The 17,297-nt window shown below is 60.4% G+C and overlaps 1 protein-coding gene across 7 annotated transcripts in view; it reads left to right on the top strand.

The window, feature by feature from the left end:
• The window catches only part of USP9X (ubiquitin specific peptidase 9 X-linked), a 60,602-nt gene extending 44,407 nt beyond the window's left edge, over positions 1 to 16,195 (top strand). For 6 of the 7 annotated variants that reach the window (XM_076058350.1, XM_076058351.1, XM_076058347.1 and 3 more), the window contains 11 exons: positions 21 to 972; positions 2,344 to 2,467; positions 2,843 to 3,209; positions 7,441 to 7,570; positions 7,742 to 7,927; positions 9,057 to 9,277; positions 9,562 to 9,650; positions 10,788 to 10,944; positions 11,355 to 11,567; positions 12,352 to 12,453; positions 13,372 to 16,195. In XM_076058350.1, the coding sequence (XP_075914465.1) occupies positions 21 to 972; positions 2,344 to 2,467; positions 2,843 to 3,209; positions 7,441 to 7,570; positions 7,742 to 7,927; positions 9,057 to 9,277; positions 9,562 to 9,650; positions 10,788 to 10,944; positions 11,355 to 11,567; positions 12,352 to 12,453; positions 13,372 to 13,812 (2,982 nt within the window). In that variant the 3' untranslated portion in view covers positions 13,813 to 16,195. The remainder of the gene's footprint in view (positions 1 to 20; positions 973 to 2,343; positions 2,468 to 2,842; positions 3,210 to 7,440; positions 7,571 to 7,741; positions 7,928 to 9,056; positions 9,278 to 9,561; positions 9,651 to 10,787; positions 10,945 to 11,354; positions 11,568 to 12,351; positions 12,454 to 13,371) is intronic. The other variant, XM_076058353.1, reaches the window with a different exon arrangement.
• The last annotated feature ends 1,102 nt before the right edge of the window (positions 16,196 to 17,297 follow it).

Below are 17,297 nucleotides of genomic sequence, written 5' to 3'. Positions count from 1 at the left end.
CCCACCGACCCCTCCCCCAGGTGGACACGGTGAAGCGGCTGTGCATCAAGAAGCTGCCGCCGGTGCTGGCCATCCAGCTGAAGCGCTTTGACTACGACTGGGAGCGAGAGTGCGCCATCAAGTTCAACGACTACTTCGAGTTCCCGCGGGACTTCGACATGGAGCCCTACACGGTGGCGGGGCTGGCGCGCGTCGACGGCGAGGAGATCCAGCCCGACCGCGAGAGCCCCACCCCGCCCCCGCTGGTGCCAGCGGCCGGCACCGCCGCGGCCGCGCCGGCGTCGTCGCCGCCCTCGGAACTCGCTGCACCGCCCGCCCCCGCCGTTTCCGCTTCCCAGCAGCAGCAGCAGCAGCAGCAGGGCGGCGCCGGCAACGGTGGCATCAGCAGCCGCTACCGGCTGGTGGGCGTGCTGGTGCACAGCGGGCAGGCCAGCGGCGGGCACTACTACTCGTACATCATGCAGCGCGACGGCGGCGGCGGCGCCGGCGCCGGCGGCGGCGGGGCCCCGAGCGGCGCCAACCGCTGGTACAAGTTTGACGACGGCGAGGTGACGGAGTGCAAGATGGACGACGACGAGGAGATGAAGAACCAGTGCTTCGGCGGGGAGTACATGGGCGAGGTGTTCGACCACATGATGAAGCGCATGTCCTTCCGGCGCCAGAAGCGCTGGTGGAACGCCTACATCCTCTTCTACGAGCGCGCCGACGTGACGCACGGGGGGGCCGGCGCCGGCGGCGGAAGCGCCGGCAGCAGCGGGGACTCGGAGCTGGCACGGTTGCTGGCCGGCATGGCGGTGGGGTGGCGCCAGCAGCAGCACCAGCAGGCGGTGGCGATGCCGGCGGCGATCGAGCGAGCGGTGCGCAAGCAGAACGTGCAGTTCCTGCACAACCGCATGCAGTACAGCCCCGAGTTCTTCCACTTCATGAAGAAGCTGCTCACCTGCAACAGTCTCTACCTGAGCCTACCGCCCGGTACGGCACGCACGCGCACACGCGCACACACGTGTGTACACGCATGCATGCGGACGCACACACACACACGTATGCGGACGCACACACACGCACGTATGCGGACGCACACACGCACACACTGGCATGTACACGCACACGCACATGCACGCACGTACGTACACAACGTGCTCACGCACACACAGACAAGGATCCCCGTGTAGCCTTAACAGACTGTTGGGGCAAGTGCTGTTCGCAAGTAGGCCAGCACCACACCCGACCGCCTTTGTCTCCCCAGTGGTGATGTTTACACACTGGACCAGGTACTTATTTGAGGCTGTGTTGACCTAGTGGAAGTCAAAATACCGGGTTCAGATAATCGTCACTTGGCGTTGGAGGCCCAGGACCTGTTGAGATAGTCGTCACTGGTGCTCGCCGTTAGCCGGAATCGAACTCGGGTCACCGGGTTCATAGCCCAGCGCGCTAACAGTGACACAACCGCTCCCCGTACACACATGTGCACACAGACAATGATACGCACACACACGAGTGGGTGGGCGTGTCTGGGGTGTGTGGTGGATGTGTGTGATGCTTGTCTGATGCATGATGCATGTGGTGATTGTGGTTTGTTGGTATTGTGTTGGCTGTGGTTGTGTTTGTTGAGGATGGTGATATTGTGGCAATGGTGGTGGTTGTGGTTGGTGATATTGTGGCAATGGTGGTGGTTTTGGTTAGTGATATTGTGGCAATGGTGGTGGTTGTGGTTGGTGATATTGTGGCAATCGTGGTGGTTGTGGTTGGTGATATTATGGCTATGGTATTGGTGGTGGTTGTGGTTGGTGATATTGTGGTGCTGGTGGTTGTGGTTGGTGATATTGTGGTTGGTGATATTGTGGCTATGGGTGGTGGCGGTTGTGGTTGGTGATATTGTGGTGATGGTTGTGGTTGGTGATATTGTGGCTGTTGTGGTGGTGATTGTGGTGGTGATATTGTGGTGCTGGTGGTTGGTGATATTTTGGCTATGGTGGTGGTTGGTGGCGGTTGTGGTTGGTGTGGTTGTGGTTGGTGATGTGGTGCTGGTGGTTGTGGTTGGTGATATTGTGGCTATGGGTGGTGGCGGTTGTGGTTGGTGATATTGTGATGGTTGTGGTTGGTGATATTGTGGCTATTGTGGTGGTGATTGTGGTTGGTGATATTGTGGTGCTGGTGGTTGGTGATATTTTGGCTATGGTGGTGGTTGGTGGTTGTGGTTGGAGTGGTTGTGGTTGGTGATGTTGTGGTTGGTGGTTGTGGTTGGTGATGTTGTGGTTGGTGGTTGTGGTTGGTGATGTTGTGGCTGTGGTGGCGCTTGTGGTTGATGATATTGTGGTGGCGGTGGCTGCTGTCGTTGTGTAGGCCAGGAGCAGCTGGTCCCCGTGGCGGAGGAGCTGGCGATGATCAGCGTGCAGCTTGCGGCACGCTTCCTTTTCACCACCGCCTTCCACACCAAGAAGGCCGTGCGCGGCCAGGCCAGCGAGTGGTAACCACAACTGCACCGCAACCGCGACCGTTCACGTAACCACAAGCGCACTGCAACCATACCGCAACCCTTCACGTAACCACAACCATACCACAACCGCCATCCGCATTCACTTAACCACCAGCGCACCACAACCGCCACCACCACCACCACCACGGCAATCGCCGCCCGCGTTAACGTACGTGTCTCCCCACACATCTCCCTCACCCCACCCCATCTCCCTACACTTCCCCTCGTCTCCCCACATCTCTCCCCGTGTCTCCTCCTCGCACCTCTCGCCGCGCCTCCTCGCGTATCTCTCGGTGCATCTCTCACCTCTCATCTCTCTCTCTCCCCGCCAATCTCTCCCGCCCCCCGCCGTGGCTGCGCCTCCAGGTACGACGCCCTGTGCCTGCTGCTGAGGCATAGCCGAGCGAGCCGCCACTGGTTCGCCCACCACGCCCTCTTCCAGCAGCCCGGCCGCTTCTCCGAGTACCTCCTCGAGTGCCCCAGCACGGAGGTCCGCAGCGCCTTCGCCAAGCTGCTCGTCTTCCTCGCCCACTTCTCCCTCGCCGACGGGCCCTGCCCGGCGCCGGCGCCTCCTCCGCCTCCTCCGCCGCCTCCTCCTCCGCCTCCCCCGGCGGTGGCGCCGGCGGCGGCGCCGACCCCGCCGCTCGTCGTCGCGGCCTCCTCCGCCGTGGCCGCGACGGCCGCGGCCACGGCGGCGGCGGCGGCGGCGCAGGGTGGAGCGGCCACCAACCAGGTGGGGAGACGCGCGCTCGTGCGTGTGTGTACACGAGTGTGTGTACGTGAGTGTGTACGTGCGCTCGTGCGTGTGTGTACACGAGTGTGTGTACTTGAGTGCGTACGTGCGTGAGTGAGTGTGTGTGTGTGTACGTGAGTGCGTACGTACGTGAGTGCGCGTGTGCGTACGTGAGTGAGTGATCCGATCTCCGACCCCCAGGAAGAGGTTTGCAGATTTGCTGAGCAATTTCTGTGAGGTCTTGGGGGAGGTGAAATTCCTCAGCCTAGAAAACACCGTGGGGCAACGTGGGGATGACCCTGCTGAGGCTGCCGTGCCTCAATTATTGGAAGTAGTCACCCCTCGTGAGTGGCTGGCTGAGGTGCCATCTTTTGAGGAAGTACGGAAGGCAATCCAGAGTCTTGAGGCCAGGAAAAGCACTGGTCAGAGATGATCTCCCAAGAAAACTTCTGAGGGAGGGTGGCGTTTCTGTTGCAGACTGGCCTATAAGACATCATTATTACTGTCTGGATCACTGGATGGGTTCCGCAAGATTGGAAGGATGCCCTGGTGGTTCCCCCTATTTAAAAAGGGGGAGCACACAGACTGTAACAACTACACGGGCATCTCCTTCCTAACTCAGTGTGCCAGGAAAGGTCCTGGCAAGGATTATTCAACATCGCCTTGCCAGGCTCGCTGAGGAGAGGCTTGCGGAGCCCCAAAGTGTTTTCAGGTCACGGCGGTCCTGCACAGATGCCGTGTTTTCTATCCGTCTGCTACAGCAGAGGTGAAAGGAATTCCAACAAGACCTACATCTCTGCTTTATTGACCAGGTCAAGGCCTATGATACCAAGAGTAGGCCTGGGCTCTGGGTTGTACTTCATGCTTTCGGAGTCCCTGACTCTCTGCTCACACTCATTAAGGACCTTTGTGATGGTGAGCAGGCCTGGGTAAAGCCACGTGGCCAGGAGTCGGAGCCATTCCCTGTTCACATTGGGGTGTGACAGGGATGTCTTCTCGCTCCCACATTATTTAACATCTTTTTCGACCACGTTCGAGAAGTGTTCCATGGCTGTACTGGAGGAATTTCTATATGGTACAGATACAATGGGAGGCTGATTGATGTGCGGGTGTGGTCGAAGGATGGCTTCCTATTGATCAACCATGTTATATATGCCGATGATCTGGTGATTGCTGCTCACTGAGGAGTTGGAAGCGCTGCTGCTGAACCTGGAGCTTGCCACCAAGAGGTGGGGCCTTACCATCAGCCCCACCAAAACTAAGCACCTGCTTGGGTATTTTGTACCATCGGACACTCCACGTCTACAACTCCCAATTGGTCATGGGGCAGTTGCGGAGAGAGTGGAGAGTTTCCATACCTGCGCGGTGTGCGTATGACCAACTCCGGTTTGACAGCAGAGGGCTCACTCCCAATCAGTCAATCGGCATTATCTTTTCATCGGCCGCGTAATGCTGTGTAGGCGGCACAGGTGGTGCATCTGCCAATAATCTCAGCCGTCAACCCACGGCACCTGCAGGGTTTGTCCCGTGACCTGCAAGCAGAGAACATTTAACACCTCAAACGGCCTCGGAGTGCACCTGGCCTGGCACAGCCACCGTGGTGACGTCACTGCCACTTAGTGGGGAACGGCGGTGGCTGTTGTTGTTGCCCGGTGTCTACTGGCGGGGGGGTAAGGGTTGGGGCAGCAGGGCCGACTACACTCACCACCGTCTCGCTCACCACCATCTCGCTCACCACCGTCTCACTCACCACCGTCTCACTCACCACCGTCTCACTCACCACCGTCTCACTCACCACCGTCTCACTCACCACCGTCTCACCACCGTCTCACTCACCACCGTCTCGCTCACCACCGTCTCGCTCACCACCGTCTCACTCACCACCGTCTCACTCACCACCATCTCGCTCACCACCGTCTCACTCACCACCGTCTCGCTCACCACCGTCTCGCTCACCACCGTCTCACTCACCACCGTCTCACTCACCACCGTCTCACTCACCACCGTCTCACTCACCACCGTCTCACTCACCACCGTCTCACTCACCACCGTCTCACTCACCACCGTCTCACTCACCACCGTCTCACTCACCACCGTCTCACTCACCACCGTCTCACTCACCACCGTCTCACTCACCACCGTCTCACCACCGTCTCGCTCGCCACTGTCTCACTCACCACCGTCTCACTCACCACCGTCTCACTCACCACCGTCTCACTCACCACCGTCTCACTCACCACCGTCTCACTCACCACCGTCTCGCTCACCACCGTCTCGCTCACCACCGTCTCGCTCACCACCGTCTCGCCACCGTCTCACTCACCACCGTCTCACCACCGTCTCGCTCACCACCGTCTCACTCACCACCGTCTCACTCACCACCGTCTCACTCACCACCGTCTCACTCGCCACCGTCTCACTCACCACCATCTCACTCACCACCGTCTCGCTCACCACCGTCTCACTCACCACCGTCTCACTCACCACCGTCTCGCTCGCCACTGTCTCACCACCGTCTCACTCACCACCGTCTCGCTCGCCACTGTCTCACTCACCACCGTCTCACTCACCACCGTCTCACTCGCCACCGTCTCACTCACCACCGTCTCACTCGCCACCGTCTCACTCACCACCGTCTCACTCACCACCGTCTCGCTCGCCACTGTCTCACTCACCACCGTCTCACTCGCCACTGTCTCACTCACCACCGTCTCACTCACCACCGTCTCACTCACCACCGTCTCACTCACCACCGTCTCGCTCACCACCGTCTCACTCACCACCGTCTCACTCACCACCGTCTCACTCGCCACCGTCTCACCACCGTCTCACTCGCCACCGTCTCACTCACCACCGTCTCACTCACCACCGTCTCACTCACCACCGTCTCACTCACCACCGTCTCGCTCGCCACTGTCTCACTCACCACCGTCTCACTCGCCACCGTCTCACCACCGTCTCACTCGCCACCGTCTCACTCACCACCGTCTCACTCACCACCGTCTCGCTCACCACCGTCTCACTCACCACCGTCTCACTCACCACCGTCTCGCTCACCACCGTCTCACTCACCACCGTCTCGCTCACCACCGTCTCGCTCGCCACCGTCTCACCACCGTCTCGCTCACCACCGTCTCACTCACCACCGTCTCGCTCACCACCGTCTCACTCACCACCGTCTCACTCACCACCGTCTCGCTCACCACCGTCTCACTCACCACCGTCTCGCTCGCCACTGTCTCACTCACCACCGTCTCGCTCGCCACCGTCTCACTCACCACCGTCTCACTCACCACCGTCTCGCTCGCCACTGTCTCACTCACCACCGTCTCACTCACCACCGTCTCGCTCACCACCGTCTCACTCACCACCGTCTCACTCACCACCGTCTCACTCACCACCGTCTCGCTCACCACCGTCTCACCACCGTCTCACTCACCACCGTCTCGCTCGCCACTGTCTCACTCACCACCGTCTCGCTCACCACCGTCTCACTCACCACCGTCTCACTCACCACCGTCTCACTCGCCACCGTCTCACTCACCACCGTCTCACTCACCACCGTCTCACTCACCACCGTCTCACCACCGTCTCACTCACCACCGTCTCGCTCACCACCGTCTCACTCACCACCGTCTCGCTCACCACCGTCTCACTCACCACCGTCTCGCTCGCCACCGTCTCACTCACCACCGTCTCACTCACCACCGTCTCACTCACCACCGTCTCACTCACCACCGTCTCACTCACCACCGTCTCGCTCACCACCGTCTCACCACCGTCTCACTCACCACCGTCTCGCTCGCCACTGTCTCACTCACCACTGTCTCACTCACCACCGTCACGCTCACCACCGTCTCACTCGCCACCGTCTCACTCACCACCGTCTCACTCACCACCGTCTCGCTCACCACCGTCTCACTCACCACCGTCTCGCTCGCCACTGTCTCACTCACCACTGTCTCACTCACCACCGTCTCACTCACCACCGTCTCGCTCACCACCGTCTCACTCACCACCGTCTCACTCACCACCGTCTCACTCACCACCGTCTCACTCACCACCGTCTCACTCACCACCGTCTCACTCACCACCGTCTCACTCACCACTGTCTCGCTCACCACCGTCTCACTCACCACCGTTACGCTCACCACGGTCTCGCTCACCACCGTCTCACTCACCACCGTCTCGCTCACCACTGCCACCCCCCTCCCAACCCCGTGTTGCCCAGCTGTTTGACAACGCGACGCTGAGCGACCATCTGCTCCGTGCCGTCCTCGCGCTGCTGAAGAGAGAAGTCTCCGAGCATGGCCGCCACCTCACCCAGTACTTCCAGCTCTTCCTAATGTACTCCAACCTGGGTGAGTGCGTGCGTGGGTGGGCGGGTGGCGTGGGTGGGCGGGCGGCGTGGGCGGGCGGGCGAGTGCGTGGGCGAGTGGGTAGGTGGGCGGGCGCGTGAGTGGGCGCATGAGTGGCCTCACCACCCCCCACCATTCTTCACCCTACGCACCCCCCAACCCCCCGCTCCGCAGGCTTGGCGGAGAAGACCCAGCTGCTGAAGCTGAACGTCCCGGCGACGTTCATGCTGGTGTCCCTGGACGAGGGTCCCGGCCCCGCCATCAAGTACCAGTACGCGGAGCTGGGCAAGCTCTACGCCGTCGTCTCCCACCTGGTGCGCTGCTGCGACGTCTCCAGCTACAGCCAGTCCTCCGTCAACGGTGAGACGCGGGGGCCTTGCGTGCGTACTCGCGTGCATCTGTGTGTACGTGTGTGCGTACACACAGACCCTCTCACCGCTGTGACGTCCTCACCGCCGTGACCCCCTCACCGCAGTGACCCCCTCACCCTCACCGCAGTGACGCCCTCACCGCCGTGACCCCCTCACCGCAGTGACCCCCTCACCCTCACCGCAGTGACCCCCTCACCCTCACCGCAGTGACCCCCTCACCCTCACCGCAGTGACCCCCTCACCCTCACCGCAGTGACCCCCTCACCCTCACCGCCGTGACCCCCTCACCCTCACCGCAGTGACCCCCTCACCCTCACCGCAGTGACCCCCTCGCCCTCACTGCAGTGACCCCCTCACCCTCACCGCCGTGACCCCCTCACCCTCACCGCAGTGACCCCCTCGCCCTCACCGCAGTGACCCCCTCACCCTCACCGCAGTGACCCCCTCACCCTCACCGCAGTGACCCCCTCACCCTCACCGCAGTGACCCCCTCACCCTCACCGCAGTGACCCCCTCACCCTCACCGCAGTGACCCCCTCGCCCTCACCGCCGTGACCCCCTCACCGCCGTGACCCCCTCACCCTCACCGCAGTGACCCCCTCACCCTCACCGCAGTGACCCCCTCGCCCTCACCGCCGTGACCCCCTCACCGCCGTGACCCCCTCACCCTCACCGCAGTGACCCCCTCACCCTCACCGCAGTGACCCCCTCGCCCTCACCGCAGTGACCCCCTCACCCTCACCGCAGTGACCCCCTCACCCTCACCGCAGTGACCCCCTCACCCTCACCGCAGTGACCCCCTCACCCTCACCGCAGTGACCCCCTCGCCCTCACCGCAGTGACCCCCTCACCCTCACCGCAGTGACCCCCTCACCCTCACCGCAGTGACCCCCTCACCCTCACCGCAGTGACCCCCTCGCCCTCACCGCAGTGACCCCCTCGCCCTCACCGCAGTGACCCCCTCGCCCTCACCGCAGTGACCCCCTCACCCTCACCGCAGTGACCCCCTCACCCTCACCGCAGTGACCCCCTCACCCTCACCGCCGTGACCCCCTCACCCTCACCGCCGTGACCCCCTCACCCTCACCGCCGTGACCCCCTCACCCTCACCGCCGCAGGGAACGCTCCCCTGCCGAACCCGTACGGAGAGCCCAGCCTGACGGCGCCGATCATGGCGCTGCAGCCGGCGGTGGCGGAGCTGCTGCTGGCGCGGCCCTCCTACGTCAAGAAGCTCATCGAGGACTGCAACAACGCGGAGGAGACGGTGAAGCTGGTGCGCTTCTGCTGCTGGGAGAACCCCAAGTTTTCCTCCACCGTGCTCAGTGAGCTGCTCTGGCAGGTGGGTGTCCCCCTCCTCCAGGTTGTGGCGGTGAAGATGGCTGTGACAGCTGGTGGTGCATCTGCCAGTCATCAAAGTCGATCAACCCATGGCACCTGCTGGCTCTGTTCCGTGACCTCCTCCTTCGGTAGCCTCAAAGTGGTGCACCTGGCCTGGCACGGCGCCATGGTGACGTCACCGTCACGGAGTGGCGCCTTGCGGGTATTGGTGGCTGAGATGGTGACGGTGGCTGTGGAGATGGTTGAGATTGCGGTGGCATGTTGCGTGTGTCCACGCGTTTGCAGGTGGCCTATTCGTACACGTATGAGCTGAGACCCTACCTGGACCTTCTACTCCAGATCTTGCTCATAGAGGACTCCTGGCAGACGCACAGGTGGGACTTGCGTGCGCGCACACACACACACGTACATACACACACACACCCACACACACATACACACACACCCACGTGTCACAGTGCCGGCCTTCATCGGCACTGCTGCTCACTATGAACAGCACTTGTCCCCTAGAGCCCATTGGAGGCTACGTGAGCTAGCAAAATGTATGTACAGTAGAACTCCTCTTGACGAACACCTCTGTTAACGACTCATCGCTGGTTGTTCTCCATAGAGTCCAATGTGTAGTGTACAGTAGTGTATAATAGTGGTGTGTAGTGTATAGTAGTGTAGTTTATAGTAGTGGTGTATAGTGTAGTGTATAGTAGTGTAGTTTATAGTAGTGGTGTGTAGTGTAGTGTTTGTCATGTAGAGTAGTGCCTCCATAGAGTCCAATGTGTAGTGTATAGTAGTGTAGTGTGTAGTGTATAATAGTGTAGGGTGTAGTAGTGTAGAGTGTAGTGTGTAGTAGTGTAGTGTAGTGTGTAGTAGTGTGTAGTGTAGTTTATAGTAGTGTAGTGTAGTGTATAGTGTAGTATATAGTGTAGTGTGTTGTAGTTTATAGTAGTGTAGTGTGTAGTAGTGTAGTGTATAGTAGTGTAGTGAATAGTAGTGTGTTATTTTAGTTTATCAATTTATTATTTTATTCTCATTCTACGTGACTTTACCGAAAGAACCAAAGAAGAGTAGTGTAGGGTGTAGTGTGTAATAGTGTAGTGTATAGTAGTGTAGGGTGTAGTGTATAGTAGTGTAGGGTGTAGTGTGTAATAGTGTAGTGTATAGTAGTGTATAGTGTAGTGGAGTGCCTCCATAGAGCCCAATGTGTTCGCTTACCGACCATTCCCCTGTTAACGACGGGCTGCTGTAGGGACTAAATATTAATTAATTCATTGATTAACAATGTTTATTTTAATAGTATGTGTTTATAATGTTTTTAGTATTAATACCCATTGTTTTAATATTAACCCTTTACGGTGTATGCCGTACACTCGCTTAACGACCAAATCACTTAACGACCGGTTGCGTGGAAGCAATTACTGTCAAAACGGGTTCTACTGGATGCATGTTGAACTTCTTTTAGCACCGTGCTAATCGGAGGTGCAAAATTATTATTTGTCTTTTGACGTTTGCTCCAGGATCCACAACGCACTCAAAGGCATCCCCGACGACCGGGACGGGCTCTTCGACACAATCCAGCGCTCCAAGAACCACTACCAGAAGCGCGCCTACCAGTGCATCAAGTGCATGGTGGCCCTGTTGAGCTCCTGCCCTGTGGCCTTCCAGATCCTGCAGGTGATGGGCACCACGGCAGCCCCAGCACGGCCACTCACTCCCTAGCAGGGCCACTCACTCCCTAGCAGGGCCACTCACTCCCCAGCACGGCCACTCACTCCCCAGCACGGCCACTCACTCCCCAGCAGGGCCACTCACTCCCCTAGCACGGTCACTCACTCCCCAGCACGGCCACTCACTCCCCAGCACGGCCACTCACTCCCCAGCAGGGCCACTCACTCCCCAGCACGGCCACTCACTCCCCAGCAGGGCCACTCACTCCCCAGCACGGCCACTCACTCCCTAGCACGGCCACTCACTCCCTAGCACGGCCACTCACTCCCTAGCACGGCCACTCACTCCCCAGCACGGCCACTCACTCCCTAGCACGGCCACTCACACCACTCCCCACCACCCACCGTGTGGCGCAGGCAAACGGGGACCTCAAGCGCAAGTGGGCGTACGCCGTGGAGTGGCTGGGCGACGAGCTGGAGCGCCGGCCGTACGCCACCAACCCCCAGTACAGCTACAACAACTGGAGCCCTCCCGTGCAGAGCAACGAGACCTCCAACGGCTACTTCCTGGAGCGCTCGCACAGCGCGCGCCTCACCCTGGCCAAGGCCTGCGAGCTGTGCCCCGAAGAAGTGAGCTGCTACCCACCGCCGGCGCCAGCACCTCCCGCTGGCACCTACTGCCCACCGCCGGCGCTGGCGCTCACCCCTGGCGCTGGCGCTGCCCACCGCTGGTGCTGGCCACCGCTCATGCTGCCCACCCGCCGCTGGCGCTGTCCACCCACCACACTGGCGCTGCCCACCCGCTAGCGCTTCCCACTAACACCACCCCCCCCCCCCCCCCGCCGCCGGTTAGACTCGGGGTCAGGGTTAGATTCGGGGTCAGGGTTGGACTCGGGGTCAGGGTTAGATTCGGGGTCAGAGTTAGACTCGGGGTCAGGGTTGGACTCGGGGTCAGGGTTGGACTTGGGGTCAGGGTTGGACTCGGGGTCAGAGTTAGACTCGGGGTCAGGGTTAGACTCGGTCAGGGTTAGACTCGGGGTCAGGGTTGGACTTGGGGTCAGGGTTGGACTCGGGGTCAGGGTTAGACTCGGGGTCAGGGTTAGACTCGGGGTCAGGGTTGGACTTGGGGTCAGGGTTGGACTCGGGGTCAGAGTTAGACTCGGGGTCAGGTTAGACTCGGGGTCAGGGTTAGACTCGGGGTCAGGGTTAGACTCGGGGTCAGGGTTAGACTCAGGGTCAGGGTTAGACTCAGGGTCAGGGTTAGACTCAGGGTCAGGGTTGGACTCGGGGTCAGGGTTGAACTCGGGGTCAGGGTTAGACTCGGCGTCAGGGTTGGACTCGGGGTCAGGGTTGAACTCGGGGTCAGGGTTAGACTCCGTGCGTGACGCTGTGCTCCCCCCCGTTTCTGTGCGAGTGTGCACAGGAGGCCGAGGAGCAGGAGACTGCCGAGGACCACGACTCCTCCCCTCCAGAAGAGGCCCCCCTCTACCCCTCCGGCACGGCCCCCCACTACCAGGTGACTCATTCGTGCGCGCGCGCGCGTGTGTGTGTGTGCATGTGAGCGTGCGTGCGTGCGCGTCGACTGGTGCGCTGTGTAAAAACATCGCCACTGGGGAGCCAAAAGCAGTCTGGCGTGGTCCTGGCCACCAACCTCCTCGTGTGCTCGTTACGGCCTTCATAGGTGCTCGCTGACAGCACTTGCCCCAACAGACTGTTCAGACTATAGGGGGGATCTCTGTCTTTGTGCGAGTGCCTTGTGTGTGTGGAGCGGTTTTAGTAGTGGAGCAACGCTCACAACAACGAGCGGTGCACCAGGCGGCTACAACTCAGCGAGGTGGCACCTTTGGGGGCACAGCTGTTCCATCGGCCAGTCAGTCAACCCATGGCATCACCGCGGTCTGTCCCGTGACCTGCCAGCGGGCGTTCGACACTTCACGTTGCCTTAAAGTGCACCTTGCCTGGCACAGCCACCGTGGCGACGTCACCGCCAATTAGTGGCGAATGGCGGTTGTTGTTGTTGCGTGTCTGTGTGTAGTGGGAGCGGCGGTGTAGCGGTTAGCGCCGCGCTGCGCTACCAACCCGGCGACCCGAGTTTGATCCCCGCTCACGACCACCAACACCACCAGTGACGGTTATCTGAACCGGTCCTGGGCCTCCCCTAGGTCGACTCGGCCTCAGAAAAGTACCTGGTGCGGTGTGTGTAGTATACATCGCCACTAGGGGGAGACAAAGGCGGCCGGGTCGGCGAGGTGCTGGCCACCCCCCACCCCCTCGTGCAGCGTGCCGGCCTTCATAGGTGCTCGCTAACAGCACTTGGCCAGGAAACTTGTTAAAGCTACACAGGTTGGGGGGGGGGTACCTTTGTCTTTGTGTGACTACGTTGTGTGTGTTGTCGGAAGTTCATCACCTCGTGGTGCCCATTCTCTCCCGACAGAACAACCAGGTGCAGGGCGGTGGCGGTGGTGGCGGCGGTGGTGCTACCACTCCCTACACCGGCCCCGCCGCCAACCACATGAACAACCCCCGTGCTGCCCAGCAACCGTCGTCGCCACAGCAACCGTCGTCGCCACAGCAACCGCCGTCGGCCCAGCAACCGCCCGCATCCACCCCCACCAGCACCGGCACCGCCCCGACGCCACACTCTCCGCCGCCGCCGCCGCCGCCGCAGCAGCAACTGCCACAACCGCAATCGTCGTCCCAGCAACCGCAACAAGCGGCACAGCAGCAACCGGCACAGCAACAACAACCGGCGCAGCAGCAGCAACCGCAGCAGCAACCGCAGCAGCAGCGAGCGGCGGTGACGACGGCGACAACGGCGGCGCAGGAAGACTGGGAGGCGGAGGAGGACAGTTCCACGCAGCGACACAAGGACTAGGCGGCACGGCACGCGTGGCGCGGTGCGGCCAGGCAGGAACCGCCCCCCGCTCGCACCGCTCCCTCGCCCGCCCGCTCGTCCGCTCGTCCGCCCGCCCGCTCTTACGCTCGCCCGCTCGGATCGTTAGCGCAGGGTGAACCCACTGCAGCGCCCCTCCCTTCCCCCCCCACCTCTGCCTGTCGCTCGCCGTGTCCCACCCCGCGTGTTGGTTTTGTTGTTGGGCGGTTTATCGGCAACGGCGGTGGAGGCAGGCAGCCGTGTGATTGGCTGCCTCCCCATCCCCCCCGCTCCCCCCCCACCCCAGCTACGGGTTACGTGACCGCGATCGCCGACCAATCGTTGGGTGGATTCTCGGTGGCGGTGGTCGTGGCCCAGTTTTTTTCCCACCGCCGCGGTTGAAATCGACCGGAGGAGGTGGCTGCATGGTGGGTGCCCCCCTCCCTCCCCCACTCCCCTGCCCCCCCCCCCCGCTCCCCCCCCACGGCACGGCGTGTGTCGGCACGGTGGCGCGGTGGCGGGACGGACGACGTTTGGCTGGGAAGTTTTGGTTGTTGTGTGTTTGCGTGCGTGGGTGGGTGGGTGGGGTGTGTTGCTGGGGGGGGCCGGCATGAATTTGGGGGGGGGGGGCGACTCCGCTAATGTCAAGGAGATGAGCGGAGAGGGATCCCAACGCTCTCTCTCACGTCGCCATCGTCGTTGTTTATAATTCGCCGTTTATTTTTTTGCCGTCGTCACCGTTGTTCATCCCCCCTCTCCAACCACCACCATCGCTGTCCTCCACCTTCCCCACCGTGCAGGCTGGGCGGTGATTCTCTGTGTACAGCGCCCCCCCCCCCCCCCCCCGTGTGCCGGATGTATATAGTGTACCCTACGTTCGCGTGTTTGGCTCGCCCCTCGGCTGGAGACGCCCGCACCACCCACCCACCCCCCGTCTCACCGATATTCATCTCCATCATCGGAGACCTCAACCTCAAATCCGCTCCCCGCCAAGCTCAACCTCCTCCTCCTCAAGGTCCTTGCCTCCATCCGTCTCTCCCAAGTCCCCCCCCCCCCCCCCCCCCCACGTGATGCACCGCCTCCGCCACAGTTCGGCACTCGCGCCCCTCCCGCTGTGTCTCCCAGAGCTCACGAACGCGCGACCGCTGTCACATCGGCGGTGTTTACTACAGCCTCACGTTACATGTCATCTGGGCGGACGGACAGACGCGTGGATGGGTCTGGTTGACGGGCGGGCGGGCGGGCCGGGCGGATGGAGAGAGGAGGAGACGGGCGGAGAGAGAGGCGAGGGTTGAGGCGTGGGCGGCTCGGAGCGAGCTGTGGCCCTCGAGGGAGTTATGGGGCGAGGGTGATGCGGGCGAGATGGAGGGGTTCACGGTGAGATGGGATATCGAGGGTGAGGAAGACGTGGGGGGTGGGGTGAGCGGACAGGGTGAGGCGCTGCGCCACGAACCCCGCGGAGAACCCGAGTTTGATTCCCGCTCGCCGCCACCATCACCGGCGACGGTGATTGCCCGAATCGGTGCTGGCCCTCTCCTAGGTCGACTCGGCCTCCTCAAACGAGTACCCGTGCGCGGTGTGTGGTAAACATCGCCACTGGGGAGACAAAGGCGGCCGGGCGTGGTGCTGGCCACCCACCCCCTCGTCTGCCACAGTGCCGGCCTTCACAAGTGCTCGCAAACGGCGCTTGCCCTTACAGTCTGTTACAGGCTGCAGGGGTGGGATCTTTGAGGGAGCTTGAGGTTAGTTGAAGATACGTGGGGTGGGTCCAAGATGGGCTGAGAAGGAAGGGGGGGAGTGAGACACTCGATGTCGTCGGGGCGAGGTGGAGGTCGGGGCGTGTGAGATGGGGAGCCAGAGTGGGTTAAGCGGGGTCCGAGGAGGAGGGTGTGGAGGAGTGGGGGGGGGCAGTGCTCGTGGTGATGCGGGGGGGTGGGGGGCTGCTCGGCCAATTAAATGCGTTGCATGATTTTTTCGGGAAAAAATGCGGAGGCATTTTAAGTAAGTAAAAAAAAAAGTGCGCTTATTAATTATAATTACTATCGATATTATCGTTATTATTATTACCGTGTTGGTGTGGGGGAGCGGGGGGGGGGCGCGCACGGGCGGAGGCAGCCGAGCGACGCGGGCGCCACGTGAGCGGAGTCGCAGCAAGCGGCAAACAAACTCCGACAACAAAACCAACCACCGCCGCCACCACCGCAGCGCCAACAACACCATCACCACCACCGCCAGCCAGCCAGCCACGCACCACCGCGTCTCGTATGTTTGCACATATTATGCCGAGAGTTAATATTTCGTTTGGCGTATTGGCCGCATAAAAAAAAGAGACATGTTTTGAGACCGAGGGGTAAAAAAAAAGAAAAAAAAGAGTGATTTAAACGTTCGCGTGTCGTTCTGCCCCCCTCCTTCGTGACTGCCCCCCCCACTGCCACATCCGAAGCAGCTGCCACCATCACCCTTCACATCGGGCCTCTCCAACAACACACTTGGCCACGATCGAGTCATAGTAGTAATGACAAGGTTCGATTATCACAACACTCGCTACTTTACAGGACGTCTGATAGAAACATGACCAACCTTGCAGCGTGCACAACATTCTCTGGCACGTGTGGTGACGGTGACGGCTGCTGCAAGATCCGACGCCGTGTCCGTCCAGTGCTCGCTAAGCTGCCATTGGCTTCCGGTTGCCGAACAAAAACATTACAAGGTCGCACTCATTACACACAAAGTGCTTGCCACAAATGAATCGCAAATACGTCGCTGATCTCGACATGGAGCATGAACCTTCATCACGCGACACTCCGGTGGTCATCACGGCAGCCTAACCGGTGAACAAAAACGGGCACCGCATCGCGCTTTCAGATGCGCTTCTGCGGCCGTCTGGAATGCTCTTCCGATACTAGGAAACCTGTGGAGCGATGCACTTTAAAATAATTTAAATTGAAAACTTATTTATTTAGAACAAGTTTTCGTTTAGTTGTCCTTCCACCGCACCTCCGATTAGCACGGTTGGCTAAGTATGGTGCGAAAGAAGTTCAACATCCATTAAATCTGTTAAATCCATAGGTGGTCACCAACACACTTCAGCTGATCACCAATCGGACATGCATCCGTGTGTGCCAGGCACGAGGTTTGTAGGCCTTTCATTAAATCTGGTTTAAACAAAACTACTTTTTATTTTACCAGATAGGGCCCACTGAGCTCTGTCACACCTGACCGACAAATGATAGCTCAACGAAGTGGCTTATCTTCTGTAAATTTACAGCAGCCAAATACTTTAAACGTATTTCATAGGTGGTGACCAACACGCTCCAGCTGATCATTCGAATCTTCATCACGTGTACCAGGCACAAGGTTATACTAATTATGTTATACTACGAATGGAAAGCCTCGGTAACCTCGAAGATTGCACGCAAGCAGCACGCGTGTGGTTGGCACGAAATGAAATGCTGCTTAATCCAGGGAAAAAAATCGGAGGCTCTGCC

Source organism: Petromyzon marinus (assembly GCF_048934315.1).
Source record: "Petromyzon marinus isolate PM22_M1 ecotype Great Lakes invasive population chromosome 70 unlocalized genomic scaffold, UKy_Petmar_22M1.pri1.0 chr70_unloc.3, whole genome shotgun sequence".
Taxonomy (NCBI): domain Eukaryota; kingdom Metazoa; phylum Chordata; class Hyperoartia; order Petromyzontiformes; family Petromyzontidae; genus Petromyzon; species Petromyzon marinus.
Note: the sequence above shows the minus strand (reverse complement) of the source record. Positions and strands in the feature narration are given on the sequence as shown.